This window comes from Pan paniscus, chromosome 16 (genome assembly GCF_029289425.2).
Source record: "Pan paniscus chromosome 16, NHGRI_mPanPan1-v2.0_pri, whole genome shotgun sequence".
In the NCBI taxonomy this organism is placed as follows: Eukaryota; Metazoa; Chordata; class Mammalia; order Primates; family Hominidae; genus Pan; species Pan paniscus.
In genome coordinates this window covers 53,157,851-53,177,786 of record NC_073265.2, presented here as the reverse complement: position 1 = coordinate 53,177,786, position 19,936 = coordinate 53,157,851, and the positions used below count along the sequence as shown (strand labels likewise).

The window sequence follows — 19,936 nt, the reverse complement described above, 5'->3', positions numbered from 1 at the left end:
GAAACCCAGGATGCCCATCTCTAAGATGAGGTATATGGGAGAAAGTAGTAAGGCTTTGCTGTAAATATCTACCTTAATATTAAAGTCCAGGTCCCAGAGGTAAAGTAAGCAACTTCATGTATTCTGCCAGCTGTAGGTGGAATGCATACACCTGCAGATGATTGTCCCAGGAGCTCTGTCCCAGAAGGCAAAGTCATTGTCCCTACGCATCCCTGTCTCTGTCTGAAGACCAGCCTGCAAGCAGGAGAGAAGGAAAGAAGGAGTCTTCCCATTCTCCACCCTTTCTCCTCTTCTGGCTAACGGCCCCAACTCTGTGTCGAGAATAAAGGCCAGAAGGTCCTCAACAGGAGGTTCCTTTTCTTATGTACCTAGGCCATTGGACCTTGAAGGCCTAAGAAGTTCCATGAGGGTTTTTGAAAAGGGCAAACATAAAGATGGGGAAGCGCAAGGTCACATGGTCGTTTCATGACCCAAAGCTTTGAGCACCCCTCCCCAAGGATTATAAGATCTCATCTCCCTTTCTCTGGGGGAGGGGACAGTCAACCAACTCATGTCAACAGAGCATGGCATATGATCCTAGTGCTGAGCTAGAAGCTTGTGGGTAGGGGCATAACTTGTATAGTTCAAAGTGTCTTCATGGCCTCACAAAACATCCCTATCTTAGAGGCAGACTAAACGATATTCCCAATTTAGAGCTGAGGAAACAGGGAGAGGATGGGATTTTCCCAAGGTCACATCATTATGGCCAAAGTAGAGACCTTCTAATGACAAGTCTGTTGCTCTTTCTGCTTCCCCTGGCTGCGCCAGGCTCCAGAAGTTTACTCCCTGCTTGTAGGGGCAGCTCACACCTGGATTCATCCATCCATTTACAAATTATACTTAGGCACCAACCAAATTCCAGATGCCCGGCTTGACTCTGGGGATACAATGTTGAGTAAAAATAGGCCTGATTCCTGCCTCACGGAGTGCTCAGTCCAGCGAAGGATTTGAACATTGATCAAGAATCACAGAGAGATAGAGCTGCAGCTTGTGTTCATGCTAGGAGAGAAGCACATAGCACTGCAGGGGCCTGCCGTCAGGGTCTGACAGCATCGGGGGAAGCGTCCTGAAGCAGTGACACTGGAACGGAGGTCAGCTAAGCCAACCAGGGAGAGAGAAGTTTCCCAACAGAGCCATCATACCAGAGCTCTGTGATGAGAGGCGGTGTGGAAGGTTGAGAATGTGAGGACTGAAAGCTGGAGGGGAGAGAATAGGAATACAGTGCGGAAATGACCAGAGAACAGGCAGGAGCAGCAGGGCTTTGGCCATGTGGAAGAGCTCTGCCCTTATCCCGAAAGTCATGAGAAGCCAGCGGGTTCCAGGTGCTGGTTAGGGAATGCCCCATGAGCAGCTCAGACAGGAAGTGGTTTAGGACAAGACAGGAAAGCTTCATCTCATGAAACCATTTCTTCAGAATCCTGTCTCCTTTTCTATATGCATGAAGGATCATTTCAAATATCATATACAATATTCATAACAGAAACTTTCTTCATCAGCTATGAGAAACCATGGTGATAAGATGCATCATCATTTTATGGACCACTAAGAAAAAAAGCCCAAGATGGGGAGTCTAATAGGAAACTCTCTCTACCCCCACCACATAAAGCTGTGATGCCCTCAATGAGAGGGTAAATGAGAAATAGAGCCACCATGCAGAAAGAGGGAGCAAGGAAACCCATGCATCTCAACCTTGACACTAAATGGGGGTGAAAAATCCTTCCCTGAGAACAGGAGTCCCAAGCCGGTGGTACTCATGCAGGTTTGCTTTCTGAATTTGCACAATCAGCGTGATCCAAAAGAACCTCAAGCAGAGAGTGTAATGTCCAACAGTCTGAGGCTGGGTGGCCCTGGATGGCTGGCAAAAACAGGACTATCCTCTCCCGGAGCACCTGCCTTCTGTCTGGGCCAACAGTAAGAATATGATACCATCATCTGGGAGATGCCTCCTGACTTCAGAGATCCAAAAATGTATATCTTGGAACGAATGAAAGATGGCAAAAGCTCCATTTCCTACATCTTACCCCAGAGAATTGGTTCAAATGACCTGTCTACAGTCTCTCCAAGGTCTTACCTGCCCTGTCACGGGAAGTTGTATACTTGTTTGGTGCTGAGACACTGCAAATATTAAATGTCCCTTTGGCCATTGTTAACAGACCTTGACCTTCACACAGCCAGGTTTCTAAGGAGAGGAAGCCACTGATGGGGCAACACAGGGCAAGCTTTTTAGTGAAGGTCAAAATAGAATGCAGGCCCAGTGTGGTGGCTCGTGCCTGTAATCCCAGCACTTTGGGAGGCTGAGGTGGGTGGATCACTTGAGGTCAGGAGTGTGAGACCAGCCTGGCCAACATGGAGAAATCCTGTCTCTACTAAAGATATAAAAATTAGCTGGGCATGGTGGTGGGTGCCTGTAGTCCCAGCTACTCAGGACACTCGGGAGGCTGAGGCAGGAGAATCGCTTGAACCTAGAAGGCGGAGGTTGCAGTGAGCCAAGATCACGCCATTGCACTCCAGCCTGGGTGACAGAGTGAGACTCTGTCTCAAAAAAATAAAAAATAGAATACAGTAAAAGAGTAAAATGTTGGCAATGATTTGAATGGGGGAAATTGGGAAAAGGGAGGGAGAAGTGGTTATTTTAGAATCATGATCAGCTATACACAGTGCTGAGAGTCACCCATTTAGTTGGCCGTCAGCTGGACTCCGAACTCTAAGTGGTTTTCCTTACAGCAGTGACATCGTCCTCTCTATGCTCATGTCCAGTCACTGTAACTGTTTCTCACTTAGACGTGTCGTAAACAGAACTTTTTCTGTACAAAGAGCTTCTAAAGACAAATGAAAGAGAGTTGAGAAATGCCCCCAAGTCTTTTGGGGAAAGCAGAGGAGACCATGACCTTCCTCTGTGTCCTGGCCAGCTGAAGTCCCGTCCTTCCATGGCATTGGAACCTGATGCTGGGGGAGCCCGGGGGCCTGTGGGATGCAGCCACAGGACCTGCTTATCTCTGCTCCCCACACGCCCTCAGCTGACTTTTTACAACAGTGTGCAGGGCTAACAATGGCGGGAAGGGCTGTGAGAACGGACTGTTTCGCTGGTGCCTAGAGGAAGGAAGGCTTGTGGGTGCTGCTCTGTGGGCAGGCCCCTCTGCCATTGAGGATTTTTAATTCACCAAATTGCAATTTTTTGGGGGCGGGGGCCGCACAGAGTCTCACTCTGCCGCCCAGGCTGGAGTGCAATGGCATGATCTCGGCTCACTCCAACCTCTGCCTCCCAGGTTCAAGCAATTCTCCTGCCTCAGTCTCCTGAGTAGCTGGGACTATAGGTACGCAGCACCATGCCCGGCTAATTTTTGTATTTTTAGTAGAGATGGGGGTTTCACCACATTGGTCAGGTTGGTCTCGAACTCCTGACCTCAGGTGATCCACCCACCTCGGCCTTCCAAAGTGCTGGAATTACAGGAGTGAGCCACTCCACCCAGCCCAGACTGCAAATTAAAGGTCGGCTTCTGTGCTCTGTTCAAACACCATCCTGGGCTGTTTGGGAGGGGAAAATGAGTGTATGACATCGCCCTGAATAACAATTCTCAAGGAAGCTGGCAAGCTGGCCCTTGGGGAAGGCAGCTGCCTGTCCCTGCTGTGAGGCAGGTGCTCACAGCCTAGCATTGCCTGACTGTGTGTCAGAAGGTGGGGTGATGGTTTGGTAATCGATGATTCTGCAGCTGTGGGAGCCTGGCAGTGAAGGGATGGAGCAGAGGAATAATGGCAGAAAGAGCCGGAGTCTCCCCCATGGGCCCCCTCCCCTCCCTTGCAGGTGATCATGAAGATGGTGGCTTCCTACCTCACTCCATCACGCAGCACAGGTGGCCCGGCCCTTGCTGGAGGTGGCTGTGTGCCCAGCTGTCACCCCTACTGTCAATCTTCTGTAAATGTCTGTGGGACTGGATGCCTTTTTTCCTTGGTCTGTGAAATTCCTGACCCCGCAGTGGGCATGTTCATGTTGCAAAAGGGTCCAGTGCCATTGAACAAACACTGATTGTGCTCTGGCTCAGGGGGAGGTGACAGACAAGGACAAGACAACCTCAAATAAAAGATTCAGTGTCTGGGGCAGATGGGGACCCAGCCAACTAGATTGGAAAAGCTATGGTGGGTGATAAAATAGAGCTTCCTCATCTCCTAGAAATCAAAGGAGAGAGGAATTCTGATTGAGAAAGGGTAAGAGGGTGGCAGAGAACAGAGGCCTTCCCAGGGACGCTGTCCCCACCAGTGACCACCCTCCTCCACTCCCAAGCTGTGTCCCTTGAGGAAGGCATGAGTAAAATCTGGAAGGGGGGTGGGGCTGAGCCAAGATTGGGGTTAGGAACTTGGAACAGTTGAATGGAGATTAAAGAGAGGGAGATTACACAGATTTAAAAGAGTGTTTTAAACTTTTTGTTATGGTCCCCTCAGCAGGAAAATTGCCAAAACTTGCACAGAAGTATAAGGAATGGGATAGTGGATTCCAGGACTTATGACCCTGTTCCAGCAGGAATCAAGTCATGCGGGTCCTCTTTCATTCATCTCTCCCATTACTTTTCTTCTGGGGTATTTTAAAGCAAACTTCAGACTTATTTAACTCATAAATTCTCCAGCATAAATCTCTGCTAAGGATTTTCTTCTTCTTTTTTTCTTTCTTTTTTTTTTTTGAGACAGAGTTTCACTCTTGTTGCCCAGGCTGGAGTGCAATGGCACGATCTTGGCTCACTGCAACCTCCATCTCCCAGGTTCAAGCAATTCTTCTGCCTCAGCCTCCCGAGTAGCTGAGATTACAGGCACCCACCGCCACACCCGACTAGTTTTTGTATTTTTAGTAGAGATGGGGTTTCACCATGTTGGCCAGGCTAGTCTTGAACTCCTGACCTCAGGTGATCTGCCTGCCTTGGCCTCCCGAAGTGCTGGGATTACAAGCATGAGCCAACGCACCCAGCCAGGACTTTCTTTTTAATACAACCCCATGCCATTATTACACTTGACAAAATCAGCGATAATTCCTTCATCTCATCTGGATTCCCATTCCATACTCACATGTCCCCACCACTCCCAACAGTGTCCCATTACAGGTGGTTTGTTCAAATCAGGATCCAAACAGTCCACATGTGGCATTTGGTTGCTACGTCTCTCAAGTCTCTTGGGTTTTATAACAGTACAAAAGGAAGAATCTTTGAAGCTTTTCCTGGGGACAAAAAATTGCTCAGAAAACTGATGGTCCCATAGAAGAATAAAAAACAGAGCGTATCCATGTCAAGACCTAACTCAGAAATGTGAGACCAGGCCAAGCAAGGAAAGGAACGTTTCTGCCTCCTTCCACTGGCTTGTTCACTGTAGGGGACAGCCTTCAGGCTCACAGCCTTTCTGCAGCTGTCCCTCCCACTTAGGAGGAGGCAGAGCCTCAAGCCTCCCACAAGCCCCATGTGCTCCTTTCCTGGGAAAACAGGTGGGTGAAGGCAGCAGAGCCCAGGCTTCAGCCATCAAAACATCCAGCGAAGGGGAGGGGTGGAGGGGTGCCACCTATAAAACTCCATTGAGGGAAGGGCAGCGGGGAGGGGTCCTGGGCAGGAGAGAAGTGGGTGTGAGAGTGCCCTGGCTTTCACTGGAGTAAGGGGCTGGAGAGATGGCACAGATGGGGGTTGGAGGTGCAATCTGCTTGCAGTTCCTAAAGGAGGCCTAGTATCTAGAGAAAATCGTTGTGTGGGGGGTGGAGTTGGGGGAGTCGCCTCTTCAGTAAAGCCAGGATTCCTTTTTCATGCCTTAGCAGCAGCTGCTGCTTCCTGCCCCTGCCTGTGGATGTTGGTACTGACCTGGCACACCCCACTGGACTTTTTCAAAGGCATTTGCAGCTGCATAAACAAAACTTGACTACCCCACAGTTTTCTGTCTTCTTGCTTCCCTTTTGGACATTTTTCCAAGACACCAAACACACTCCTAGGAGCCTGGTCAGAATCACCCAGGGCTCCCTGGTATCACAGATGGACCACAAGGCCAGAAGGTGGGCACTTTCTGTTTGCAGGGAGGGGCGGGTCAGGAGAAGGCAGGACACAGTTCCATCTCCCCCTCACACCCCCAGTCGAATCAAAAGTGTTTGTGCCACATTCCCTCTGGGAACAATTTTGCTGCAGAATTTTCACCTCTGCTGCAGAATTTACATCTTTCCAGGCTGAGATGTCAGCATCAGCGTTTGGTGGGGCTCTTAACAACCAGGAAGGCCCATTGATTAGGAAAGGCCAGCCTGACAGAATGATAGCCCCGTGCCGCCTCCTCAGGGTTGGTGTTGTGTGTAGCTATAAACAGGGCCCTCAAAGGAATTGCATCACCTCCCATTAATAGCCTCTGGGAATGATCTCACCTGACATTTTAGCTGGGCCCCTCTGCTTAGTGGCTGGCCCTGCTGGGCCAGGAGGAGGGTGGGATTCTCATTAACGAGATTCCCCACACCTGCAAGTTGACCTTCCAGCCATGGGCTTAGCTCTTCCTCCCCTGGGTGAGGGTGCCAATCAGTAAGTGGGCAAAAAGAAATCTCTTCTCCCCCAGAGTCTACTAATCCCATCTGAGCAAACTCTCCTTGTGAGGTGCAGGTGCCCCTGTGAGGGTTAGGCTCAAAGGTCATTCATGCCCAGGGGAATTGCAGACATCAGTGAAGTTAGACTTAGAAATGGTTGATGGGTTGGGGAGGGCGCTAAGCACCTTGGAAAGGAGATTCTAGGAGCTTGGAGGTGCAAGGGAGAGAGGACTAACAAAAAGCAAGCAGTCAGCCCTCCCTACCTGCAAGTTCCACATCCTCAGATTCAGTCAACCACAGATCAAAATACGCAAAAAGTAAAAATAAAAATAACATTACAATAATAAATGCAAATAATACAGTGTGACAACTATTTACATAGCATTTATATCATATTTGCTATTATAAGTAATCTAGAGATGATTTAAAGCATTAGGGGAGGGTATGTGTAGGTTATATGCAAATACCACACCATTTTATAATAAGGGACTTGAGCATCCATGGATTTTGGTATCTGCAGCAGTCCTAGAACCAACCCTCCAAGGATACTGAGGAGTGAATGTGAATAAATACAGAATAGAATATTGGGTAGCACCACGTGTAATGAAGATTTAGTGCCCCGGCATAGTGAATCATGGGGGAAGTTGGGTTGCTACTTTATATAGGGTGGTCAAGGAAGGCTTCCCTTAGGGAGATAACATTTGAGCAAAGACTTGAACAAGGTGAAAAAGTGAGTATAGGAGAGAGCAAGGGCAAAGACCTGGAGACTTTGGATTCACAGACCAGCAAGTGGACCTGTGCAATGGGAGCCAAATGGACAGGAAGGAGAGAGGTAGAAAAGCAGGGTGGAGGCTACAGGCCTTGAGGGTCTCCATGAGCTCATGGGGATGTATAGAGGGCACAGGGAAGCCACTGCACAGGGCACAGGGAAGCCCTTGGAGAAGGGAAAAGGCAAGGTCTTCAGCACAGATTGGTCACTCTCCATCCACTTTTGTGCCTCCCTTCCAGGGGGGGACTAGACCCAGGGCTGGGCTTGCAGGTGCACAGAGTGGGTGACAGACAGTTAAAGACAGGATCTAGAGGGCTGGACATGGCCTGGTGGTTCCTCCGGCAGCCTTGTCCTTTTCTCTTCCCATTCCTTGTCTTTCTCCTTCCCCTCCTCTCTTTTCTTCTGTACTCTTTGGCCCAAAAGCACTGTGCTTCAGTTTTGGAGGGTGAATAGCCCCTGGTTTTCTCATCTCCCATCCACTTCCAGGTTGCATGCACTCCCCCTCCAGCTTTGGGTCACCCCACCCCCCTGCCCCGGAGCTGTACATCCTACTGACTCCTGGGCAGAGCCATGGGGAGCCTTTGTGCCCTGACACCCTTTCAAGGTGGTGTGACTGGGCTGACCAGGTGACCTGGGCCCCTCATCAGTGGGAGTGAGTAGGTCCCAGGTCCTGGGATTTCATTCCAACTTGTCTCTCCAACAGCTCAGGGAAATGACTTAACCATGCAACTATTAAGCACTCACTGTTGTAGGTCCCGGGTTGGGAGGAGAGTAGGGCAGGGCATTGACATAGACAGGAAGAAAGTCTGTGCCCTCCAGTCATTTTCCAGGAGTGGGGTGATTCCTCTGCAAGGCTGGTTCTGAGAGGTGCTGGACTTCATAAAGGAGCACACATGTGCCTTGTTCATGTCAGGAAGGGAGACGTGATTTTCTGGAATTTGTCTTGGAGGAGATCATGTCTGAATTGGGCTTTGAAATACTTGAAGGCCTTCCAGGGGGATGGGCAGCAGGGGCTGCCATGGGATGGACCTCCTGCCTGAGGCTGCCAGCTCCAGAGCAGCGTGGCCAGCAGTGTGCACTGGCTTTCTTCCGGTCCCTGATGCCATGATGAAAAATCAAACGTGGAGGTGTGCTCCGAGCATGGTTAGGAGACAAGACCCATGCTTGGGAATCAATAGGCTCCCTCGCTTAGCATTCACCAGGTGAATGAGGCATTGCGGCAGGAAGGCTGTCAGAGCAGAGAGAAAACCAGAGCTGCCCGGGACCTTTGGAATCATTCTAGGCAGTTCATTTTCTTGAGGTCATGGGGGCCTTTGAGAATCGATAAAAGCTATTGACTCTCCTCCAAAGAAATGCATGTCTGTACATACACACTAAATTTTAAAAATTGAGTTATAATTTATATATCATAAAATTCACCATTTTAAAATGTACAATTCAGTGGTTTTTAGTATTCTCACAAGGTTGTGTAACCATTATCACTATCTAATTCCAGAACATTTACATTACCCCAGGAAGAAATGTCATACCCTTTAGTAGCCATTCCCTGTTTTCCCCTTTCCCTAGCCCCTGGCAGCTACCCATCTGCTTTGTTTCTACGGATATGTCTGTTCTGGACATTTTATGTAAATTGAATCATACAGCAGGTAGCCTTTTGTGTCTGGCTTTTTTCATTTAACATAATGTTTTTAAGGTTCATCCGTGTTGTAAAATGTATTGGACTCAATTTTTTATGAATAGTATTTCTGACTAATATTCCTTTGTATGGATATATAGGCACATTTCATTCACAGAACCCCTGAAACCTATCTCTTGATTTCAGAAAACCTTATTTTACAAAAGGGGGGTGTTGAAGAGGGAATGGAGAACGCAGGAAAGCTCACAATAACTTATTACTATTTATTGAGTGGTGCTGGGCTAAGCACTTTATATATGCATGATCATATAATCCTTAACAACCCTGTGACATGATATTATTATCCCCATATTACAGATGGGGAAACTGAGGCTCAGAGAAGCCATCCCAAGCTTCTTGGAGAAGTCAAAATTTAAGCTGAGCTCTGACTGCCAGGCTGTGAAAAGCAACTGCACATCCTGTTGCCTCTTGACTTTCATCAAAGCCCTTATTTCCTTCCATTTATTTTTTAATGGAGTATGAATTCCCCGTCTACCAACAAGGCATTTGTTTTGCCAAGCCCAGAATCACCCCAGTGCCCAGAGGGCATCCCAGACTGCTGTAAAATGACCCTCTCCCCAAAGTGATGTGTGATTGGAGGGCCTGCCTCCTGCTATTCCCCTTCAGGAGCTGCTGAGCCTCCAGCCAAGGCTGCGTGTGTGTCAGGCTGTGGTAATAATAGCTGAGAGGCAACTCCTGAACAGCTGAGACATGTGTAGCTGTTGCCCTGACTGTGATGCTCCCATGGTGTGCCCCGCCTGGCGGGGAGATGCCAGGGTCAAGCCAAGGGCGGTGGGCATGCGGTGGGTGGGGGGTTCTGTGGCGAGGAGGGTGGCTGCTGTCTGAAGCCCAGCATCAGCTGCCATGCTCTGCTTTGTCTCTCAGCCGGTGGACAACCAGCAAGCCATGGTGCGCAGGGAGTCTGTGGTCAATCTGGAGAACTTCAGGAAGCAGTATGTCCGCAGGCGGTGGAAGGTGTGTCCAGGGTTGGGGCGGCGGGGGACAGGGCGGGGGCTAGGGCGGGGTTTCTGGCTCTCCAGGGTCTCCATGCACATTCTCACCTGGGGATTCCTTTCCTCTGCCTCCCTCAGCTTTCCTTCAGCATCGTGTCCCTGTGCAACCACCTCACCCGCTCGCTGATGAAGAAGGTGCACCTGAGGCCGGATGAGGACCTGGTGGGTAAATGCATGCCCTCTTCTTGGGCAGAATTCTGGGGTAGCCTGGAGCTCAGGGATGGGTGAGTTCCCTTTCCCCTCACAAGGCAGGTGGGTGTTCACTGTTTCCAGCCAGTTCTGCTGGCCCAGTCCTCCTCTTCCCTGAAGGCTGAAGTGTGATCTTCAGAGGAGTGTGTTCTGGGGACTTCTGGGTGGTGCCGGGAGGGGAGCACTGATGCGGCAGCATGAACTCTTGGAGGATCTCCCATCCTTTCCTGGTGGGCCTTCAGAGGGACCGCTGCTGCCGGCTGACCACAGACAACCCAAAATGTGTTTCTGACAACCCAAAAGCTGCTTTAGAATGGGAGCTTTACATTCTTTTTTCCATATTTCTATTTCTGCTTTGTTTCAGATTACCATCATCATAATATTTAGACAACATCTTATATTTGATTACTTTATTGCCATTTTGTATACATTTAAAGGGAGTAGCTTATAACAGAATATACTGGTGAAGAGGGTGCCCTCTGCAGTCAGACTACCAGGATTCAAATCTGCCACTTACTGTGTGACCTTGAGGAAATTACTTAACCTCTCTGTGCTGATAGTTCATCATTTGTAAAATAGGGTTAATAATAGTTCCTAAAGATTAAATAATGACATATTCTTCTTCTTCTTCTTCTTTTTTTTTTTTTTTTTGTTTGTTTAGACAGAGTTTCACTCTTATTGCTTAGGTTGGAGTGCAGTGGCGCCATCTCGGCTCACCGCAACCTCTGCCTCCTGGCTTCAAGCGATTCTTCTGCGTCAGCCTCCTGAGTAGCTGGGATTACAGTCATGCGCCACCACACCCAGCTAATTTTGTATTTTTAGTAGAGATGGGGTTTCTCCATGTTGGTCAGGCTGGTCTCGAACTCCCGACTTCAGGTGATCTGCCCGCCTCGGCCTCCCAAAATGCTGGGATTACAGGCATAAGCCACCATGCCAAGCCAATAATGACATATTCTTAAAGCCTGGCATGTAAGTGCTCAGTAAGCATTAGCAATTGTTGTTGTTTAAAACCCTCCTGTAGGCTGGCAGTAGTGGTTCGTGCCTATAGTCCCAGCACTTTGGGTGGCTGAGGCGGGAGGTTCATTTAAGGCCAGGAGTTAAAGACCAGCCCAGGCAACAACAGTGAGACCCTGACTCTACAAAACAAAAACAAACAAACAAACAAAAAAATTAGCCAGGTATGGTGACATGCACCTATAGTCCTAGCTACTCAGGGAGCTGAGGTGGGAGGATCACTTGAGCCCAGGAGTTAAAGGTTACAGTGAATTATGATCACACTACTGCATTGTAGCCTGGGCGACAGAGCATGACCCTAACTCTAAAGAAAATTAAATTTCAAAATGAAAAAAGTAAAATCCTCCTGTAGACTTTAAAATGCAGTTGGTAGGGATTCCCTGGACAGCCCCTCCCCCCGCTTATGGAGCGTGCTGTAGGGTGTTCAGGAGTGTCTGGGATGGCACAGGTCAGGACAGAAGGGGACGCCCTGCTCAGGGAGCGACTGGGAGGTGGGTGCCTAAGAGGGCTGAGCAGCCTCATGATGCACGGCTAGACCTAGGATAGCCCTGCTGTCCCCACTCCCTCCACCCAGCCTGGGGTCTTCTCTCTTTAGCATGATCTCTTGCCAGCACGTGAGGATTTATGGCCCAGAGGCCCCAAACAACTGTGTGGCTTTGGCCAAGCCCTGTGCTGGCTCTGGCTGCTTTCCTCGTCTCCTATACAGGGCACTGGACCGCTCTCCCGCTGAGAATCCCTGATAATGACAAGCAGAATTTACCCAGCTTATTTTTTTACTGTTTGGCTCTGACTCAAGCTAAAAAGTTGCTATTCAGCAGAGCTTGAGTTGTTTTTATTGTTATAGCCGGGCTTGGTCTAGGATGTATTTGGCTAAAGTTGATCTTGACCTTGGATTTCCAGCTGGCTCAGGCTGGAGGAAGGGGAAAAGGCCCTGGGAGGATGAGTGGCAGATGGTGGGCATGCCTCGCAGGCTGAGCCGCTGGCCCTGCTTCCCTGACAGATACAATCTGTGGGGAGAGAACACCAGAGTAATTGAGAAGAATGTCAATTTTTTTTTTTGAGACAGAGTCTCACTGTGTCTCCCAGGCTGCAGTGCAGTGGCACCATCTCAGCTCGCTGCAACCTCTGCCTCCCGGGTTCAAGCGATTCTCCTGCCTTAGCCTCCTGACTAGCTGGGATTACAGGCCTGCACCACCATGCCTTGCTAATTTTTGTATTTTTAGTGGTGATGGGATTTTGCCATGTTGGCTGGGCTGGTCTCGAATCCCTGACCTCAGGTGATCCACCCGCCTCGGCCTCCCAAAGTGCTGGGATTACAGGCATGAGCCACCGCGCCCAGCCAAAAAGAATGTCAGTTTCTTTCCAAACTTTTGTTCTTGTACAAATATTCTTAAATAGTACTCTTTTTACTCAAATAGCAAGCACCATCAGCTCAAAGGTTCATCCTAGAAGTGGAAAAAGGTTGGGTCCCAGATATCTGTTATGCAGTTTTCCCAAAGGGACTTTCCTTAAAAAAAAAAAAAAAAAAGAGTAATGATAGGTCCTTTTGTTTAGGAAGCACTGGAATTGAACATTGGACAACAGATATTTTAGGAATGAAGTCACTGTGGATTAGTACTTCTTTTAATAATTTTATAATTACATTAGATCATCATGACTTGGATGAAAAGACATTATGGCCTCGGGGTGGCTGCCTCAGCTCTGGTTTGCCATGTAGGAACTGACAGACAGTACTTTATACTCATTTCCTGTTCTATAAAAATGGAGCTCAGAAGTCATTTCCCTGGAAACACTGGTCGGCAAGGCGGCTGAAGGTGCAGCCCATCAAAGAAGAAGGGGCATGGGATGGTGGCTGTCGAGCATGGGGAGTACCTTGTGGCTCACACCCATCCTCCAGTCTCTCTAGGCCGAGCTCAGGAGACCCAGCAGCCACAGACCACCTAGCCAAGTGGCCTTGATTATATGGCAGCCACAAGGGGAACTAGATGTGATTTTCTTTATTATAATTTGGCCTCTCCTGATGTCTGGTTTCCCTTAGATGCCCTGCTGCTTTCCTTCCTCCAAGCAGTTGGTCTGGCTTCGTTTCAGATCCCTCCCATCCCCCAGCCCCTGGATGGATCAGCAGGCTTGCTTTCACCACCCACCTCCCTGGCTTGTAGTCCCTTGGTCCAGGTGAATCAACCCAGGTTGCCCAGCACAGCCCCATTCCTGGCGTCTCATGATCCTCCTGCCCTGGACCTCTTTCTCTTTTTTTTCTCCAGAGGAACTGTGAGAGTGACACTGAAGAGGACATCGCCAGGAGGAAAGCCCTCCACCCACGGAGGAGGAGCAGCACCTCCTAACTGGCCTGACCTGCAATGGCCGCCAGGGAGGTCTGGGCCCAGCGGGACTCCCTTCTGTGCAGACTCTTGGACCCAGCTCAGCACCAGCACCCGGGCGTCCTGAGCACTTTGCAAGAGAGATGGGCCCAAGGAATCCAGAAGAGCTTGCAGGCGAGCCAGGAGACCCTGGGAGCTGTGGCTGTCTTCTGTGGAGGAGGCTCCAGCATTCCCAAAGCTCTTAATTCTCCATAAAATGGGCTTTCCTCTGTCTGCCATCCTCAGAGTCTGGTGTGGGAGTGTGGACTTAGGAAAACAATATAAAGGACATCCTCATCATCACGGGGTGAAGGTCAGACTCAGGCAGCCTTCCTCACCGGCTGAGGGGGTTCAGAACCAGCCTGGCCAAAAATTGCACCAGAGAGACAGAGTCCTCCCCGTTGGGAACAGGGTGATTGAGGAAAGTGAACCTTGGGTGTGAGGGACCAATCCTGTGACCTCCCAGAACCACGGAAGCCAGGACGTCAGGCTGACCAACACCTCAGACCTTCTGAAGCAGCCCATTGCTGGTCCGCCATGTTGTAATTTTGCTCATTTTTATTAAACTTCTGGTTTACCTGATGCTTGGCTTCTTTTAGGGCTACCCCCATCTGATTTCCTTTAGCCCGTGTGCCTGTAACTCTGGGGGGGCACCCAGTGGGGTGCTGAGTGGGCAGAATCTCAGAAGGTCCTCCTGAACCATCCGCGCAGGCCTGCAGTGGGCCTGCCTCCTCCTTGCTTCCCTAACAGGAAGGTGTCCAGTTCAAGAGAACCCACCCAGAGACTGGGAGTGGTGGCTCACGCCTATAATCCCTGCGCTTTGGCAGTCCAAGGCAGGGGAATTGCTTGAGCTCAGGAGTCAGGGACCAGCCTGGGCAACATGGCAAAACACAGTCTCTACAAAAAATACAAAAAATTAGCCAGGTGTAGGGGTAGGCACCTGGCATCCCAGCTACTCCAGGGACTGAGGCGACAGCATTGCTTAAGCCCAGAAGGTCGAGGCTGCAGTGAGCTGAGATCACGCCACTGCACTCCAGTCTGGGTGACAGAGAGAGACCATATCCAAAAAAAAAAAAAAGTTGCCAGAGACGAGTATGCCCATGCTCCCTCTACCTCACTGCCACCACTCCTGCTGTTAGGAGCTGAGTGTGTCTCCCTAAAATTTCTATGTTGAAGTCTTAACCCTCGGTACCACAGAATATCACTGTATTTGGAGATGGGGTCTTTAGAAAGGCACTTAAATTAAAATGAGCTCACTGATGTGGGCCCCGATGCAATATAATTGGTGTCCTTATAAGAAGGGGAGGTTAGGACACGCAGGAAAGACCACGTGAAGGCCCAGGAGTGGGAGGGGGAATAGCCATCGACAAACTAAGGGGGCCTCAGAGGAAACCAACCCTGCTGACACCTCAATCTTAGACTCTGGCCTCAAAAATTGTAAGAAAATAAACTTCTGTCTTTTAAGCCACCCAGTCTGTGGTACTTTTTTAATGGCGGCCCTAGCAAAATACACACCTGCCAACTACAGCCAAGATGGGGGCAGGAGAATTCCTAACGATGTGGGCGGAGAAGGGCGAAGAAGGATCCACGGCGAGAAGGGAGAGGAAAAAGAGACGGATGACACCTGGCCCCTCCGGTGGAAATGGCAAGGGAAGCTCACTCAATGGCATCGAAATGTGGGCCTTGTTTTTCAGGCCAAAAGAACAGTGTTGCTGAGCAGCACTCAAGAGACGACCCATGGAAGTCAGAAATAAAGTCAGGGCGAGGCCAGGAGATTGGGAAAGTACATGAGAAGAGGCTGAAAGAGAAGTTTTGGAAGGTGAGGAAACTGAGCTGAGGAAGTGAGCCAGGAAGGAGAGAGGGGGGAAAACTATTATTAAAAGGAAAGAGTGCTGGGGAAAGAGGTCCCAGTTCCCTTCGTCAGCAGCCAGTTGATGGGTCCAGAGCAAAATGACCCCACAGGAAGAGCAAGGCGACCCAGTTTCAGAAAAGTGTCGAGCCAGAAATGGAGTGAGCCCGCAAGCTGGTTGCAGAAAGCTTAGCAGCTGACCTGGACTTCTTGAGCTTCCCCAGATCTCAGGCAGAAACAGTCCTGTGCCTCCCTCCACCCTGGGAGGATAGCAGAGGCCGAGAACTGCCAACTGTGGGCAAGGGCCCTGGGCCTGCGAGGGGCTCTTGGCTATGGTTGGTTACATAAATCAGCAGGGCATGTTCTGGAACAGGGCTTACTGGGAGTTCCTAGGAAGTCAGTTATGCGAAAGCGGGGGCTGCCCTCCTGCTAGGAAGAAGAGCAGGAAAGATCTTTGACAAACCCAGTCTTGATCAGAGAGCCTTTTACAACTTGTGTAACCCAACCACTATGTTTCACTGAAGAGGAAACCGATGCCTAGAGAGAGGAAGTGACTAGTGCTTCACACAACAAATTTGTGAAAATATCTAATGAAAGCCCAGACTTTCTGGCCCCTAGTAACAGTGGTCATTTCTTCAGCTGATAAACTGCAGTGGACCTTTCAGGAAAGGATGAACCGTTCGCTTTGCCTCATTGTTAACGAGTCTCATCTATTCTTGACTGTGGCCTGCCTCATCCTTCATTCTTGGAAATGGAAGAAATTGACACACTTGCTTCTGCCCATCTTTCACAGTAAAGGACACTGCCCCTGGATGGGGGCATCTCAGCAGCACACCCCCACAGGCTGCAAGGCAGTCAGGGAACCAGTATTCGTCGGGCTCCTGCTGTATGCTTGGCACTGTTCTAGATGCTGGGTTGGAACAGAGCAGGACGGACACAGACCCCGTCCTAAAGGGGTCCACGTTCTCTAAGCCCTGGGAAACCAGGACTCCATCATGCCCATATCTCCTCCTGGCCCTCTTCTCATCCAGGTTATATAAAGCACTGCTGACTGAGTCTTCTTAGCCCAGCTTTCTGGTGTTGGATGGCACCTGCTGTGTTTCCTAGAAGCCCTTGGGAAGCACAGGGCCAGGCAGTGGGCAGAGGGGGGCCTTTGAGGATACACAATCCTTTGAGGATGACTTTGAGGACCAGCAGCCAGAAGCCAGGCACCCATGCGCCTCCCAGACAGGGGCCCAGTCCCTGTGGCCTCTGCTAGCAGACGACTGCGGCCCCCAGGTGTGAGGATGAGCGCAGCAGCTGGCCCAGGGCGCCACATGTGTTCTGTTGGCTCTGAAGAAGGATGTGTTGACCAGCTGACACTTACAGGGCTGAAAGAGACCACAGCATTCTCAGAGGCAAATGGAACATTCCAGTGACGAAAGCCATGCCGGTTCAAATGCAATTCTTTCAAGAGGTCTGGAGGGTTCCTGCCCCAGAGTGTGTGCTTATGTGAGTGTTGGATGCTGCATTAATATTTCACAAATATCCATATAAATATTTTAGTGTGTTGCATTTCGATGTCAATCTCACTAGCTTTCCTGACTCCAAATCTTAGATTGCATTTGCCTTCTCCCTTCGCATATTTATTTGTGAAAACCTTATTTTGGAAGCAAATGAAGGCCATACTGTAAGAGGTGAACTACAACATCTCTATGAAGGAAAAGTCAGGCCCTGGACTCCACAGACAATCAAAGTAAGTACACGTGAAAGAGCTAACTTGAGGACTTGTTTCTCACAGGGAATTCTATCTGGCACAGGACTGGAGAACTTTCCTTCCATAGAGTCCCCAACTTGATTTCATCTGACATTGTTCTGTTCACTGTAGCTGCACCCCAAAGGAAAATGTCTTCCTTGGTGATCTGCTGAGAGGATCCCATTCTAAGCAAACATTAATAGGCTTAGGGATTGAGCAGCTGAAGATCTGTGAACAATGGTTAATTGACATTTCAAAAAGCAGACACACCATTGGTGAGTTTCCCTTAACAGTTTCTCTCCTCCGGTTTTTCCCTCTCCCACTGGTTCTTTTTCTCTCCCCCTTCGTCCATTAGCAATTCATAATATATAGCTGAAGTATATATTTTAGTCATTTATTTACTTATTGAATGAAATTCATGTTCCCAGTTCTTAATCTAAAAAGCAGTTGATTATATTATCTAGGGAGAAATTTTTTTTAAGTATTTTTTCCTCTATGGGTCAGTGATCCTCCACCCCTAAGCTAGAGGAAGAGGGAAAGAAAAGAAAATGAAGCTCATAATAATTGTTTAAAATCTGCTCTGCAATAGGAACATTTTGCATACATTTCATTTAGTCCTCTTCCTAATCTTGTGAGGGAAATGAGAGCCCCATTTATATGATACAGCTGAGATTCAGCGGAGTTAGGAAATTTGCATGCAGTCACACAGCTGGAGTACTTAGAATCGGGATTCCAGCCCAGTTTTGCCTACCCTCAAATCCACATTCTTCTCTACTTTTCCTGGAGAAGTACAGTGTTCAATGAAATAGTAATCCCGGAGAACCATGTACACTATTATACTCTTTTTTTTAAAGCTCACAAACTATGCCATAATTTGTTTAGGGATACATGTGAATGTGATAAAATTTATTTAATTAATTAATTTTTGAGACACAGTGTCGCTCTTGTTGCCCAGGCTGAAGTGCAATGGCGTGATCTCAGCTCACTGCAACCTCTGCCTCCCGGGTTCAAGTGATTCTCCTGCCTCAACCTCCTGAGTAGGGATTACAGGTGCATGCCACCATGTCCAGCTGATTTTGTATTTTTAGTAGAGACAGGGTTTCAGCATGTTAGCCAGGCTGGGCTCGAACTCCTGACCTCAGGTGATCCGTCTGCCTCGGCCTCCCAAAGTGTTGGGATTACAGGTGTGAGCCACTGCACCTGGCCTAAAATTGAATTTTAAAAGCAAGGGAATGACCACTCTCAAAATTCTGGATGAAACTTACATCTGGGTGGCTGAGATGGGGAGGAGGACAAGGTGGGCACTGGGCTGTTGGCAGTGTTCCAGCCAACACTAAGTTCACGGTGGGCTCCTGCAAGTTCTATTTATTATAATGCTTTCTAACTTACATATTAGTTGTCTATGCTTTTGCATGTATCAAATATTATGTTAAAGGGAGAAATGAGGTGAAAAAAGTCCATCCTAATGGTCACCATTTGCCGCAGCGGCCTCTGTTAGGGACAGAACGTAGTGCCCCTCCCTGCAGTGTTTTTCTCACACGACTCGATGGTGGGCTTTTTTTGTGTTCTTCTACCAGCACCTAGATGAGAGGTCATCACACCACTCGATGTGAGAATACCTGGCTGGAATTTTTATTTCCCTTTTATTTATTTATTTTTAAATTTATTATATATATATTTTTTAGATGGAGTCTCGCTCTGTTGCCCAGGCTGGAGTGCAATGGGGCAATCTCGGCTCACTGCAACCTCCGCCTCTTGGGTTCAAGTGATTCCCCCTGCCTCAGCCTCCCTAGTAGCTGGGACTACAGGCGTGCGCCACCACGCCCACCTAATTTTTGTATTTCTAGTAGAGACGGGGTTTCACCATGTTGGCCAGGATGATCTCGATCTCTTGACCTCGTGTTCTGCCCGCCTCGGCCTCCCAAGGTGCTGGGACCACAGGTGTGAGCCACGGCGCCCAGCCTTTATTCCCCTTTTAAAGAGAAGGGGTAGGAAATACCCTCTGCCCCTCCCAGCCCTGCCTCCTCAAACATCGCTTCCCCTGGGAGTTTGCGTAAGGACTTGGGTCTGAGGACAACTTCCAAGGCCGACGAGGCTGAGTTTGCCAGCTCATGCTCTGGTGCCTTCATGTCTCTTTGGATTTAAACCCAGAGGCCAGAACAGCATTTGAAAAGTCAGCTGGGCTATTATCCTGCTCCTAGATGGGATTGCACTTGGGTTTCTTTGTCTCATTTTGGAATTGAGCCAGGGAGATCCTATATCATCCCTCAATTCCCTTTTCCAGTTCTTAACAGTCCTTATTATATTTTACCAATCAGATCCAAAAAGCCTGGGCTAAGTCCTGCCACTTTGCAGCTGTTGGAACTTACCCTTGTCATTCAACCTTTCTGGGCCTCAGTTTTCTAATCTGTGAAATGGTGATATCAGTGTTACTTGTCATGAGTGCCTTGTTGAACCCAATTTTGTAAACGAGCTTTGTCAACTTTGAAGGACTTGGCAAGCATAAGGAATTTGTTTTTACACAATTTAGTTACACTCTGGGACCATAGGCATAGAGTGTAAGGAAGCTCCAACTTCCTCTGAAGATTCCATAACAGTCGCTTCTGAAATAAATTGACAATAGACAGATTTACAGGAGAAAAATCATTTTAATTTTGTGGCTGTACACAGGAGCCTCATAGAAGAATGAGGCTCCAGAGAGGGACCCAATGGTTGAAGTTTTTACAGCATAAAGGAATAGAGCCTTGAGGCTTTTGGGGGAGGTGGTGATAAG

At 48.9% G+C, this 19,936-nt stretch overlaps 1 protein-coding gene across 5 annotated transcripts in view; it reads left to right on the top strand.

Moving 5' to 3' along the window:
* Positions 1 to 15,047, top strand: part of DAPK2 (death associated protein kinase 2) — a 139,167-nt gene extending 124,120 nt beyond the window's left edge. For 2 of the 5 annotated variants that reach the window (XM_063596705.1, XM_063596706.1), the window contains 2 exons: positions 9,892 to 9,981; positions 10,098 to 15,047. In XM_063596705.1, the coding sequence (XP_063452775.1) occupies positions 9,892 to 9,981; positions 10,098 to 10,146 (139 nt within the window). In that variant the 3' untranslated portion in view covers positions 10,147 to 15,047. Of the gene's footprint in view, positions 1 to 130; positions 2,791 to 9,891; positions 9,982 to 10,097 lie in introns of those variants that run through there. The other 3 variants (XM_034938910.2, XM_063596704.1, XM_034938909.3) reach the window with 3 other exon arrangements.
* Positions 15,048 to 19,936: the final 4,889 nt, after the last annotated feature.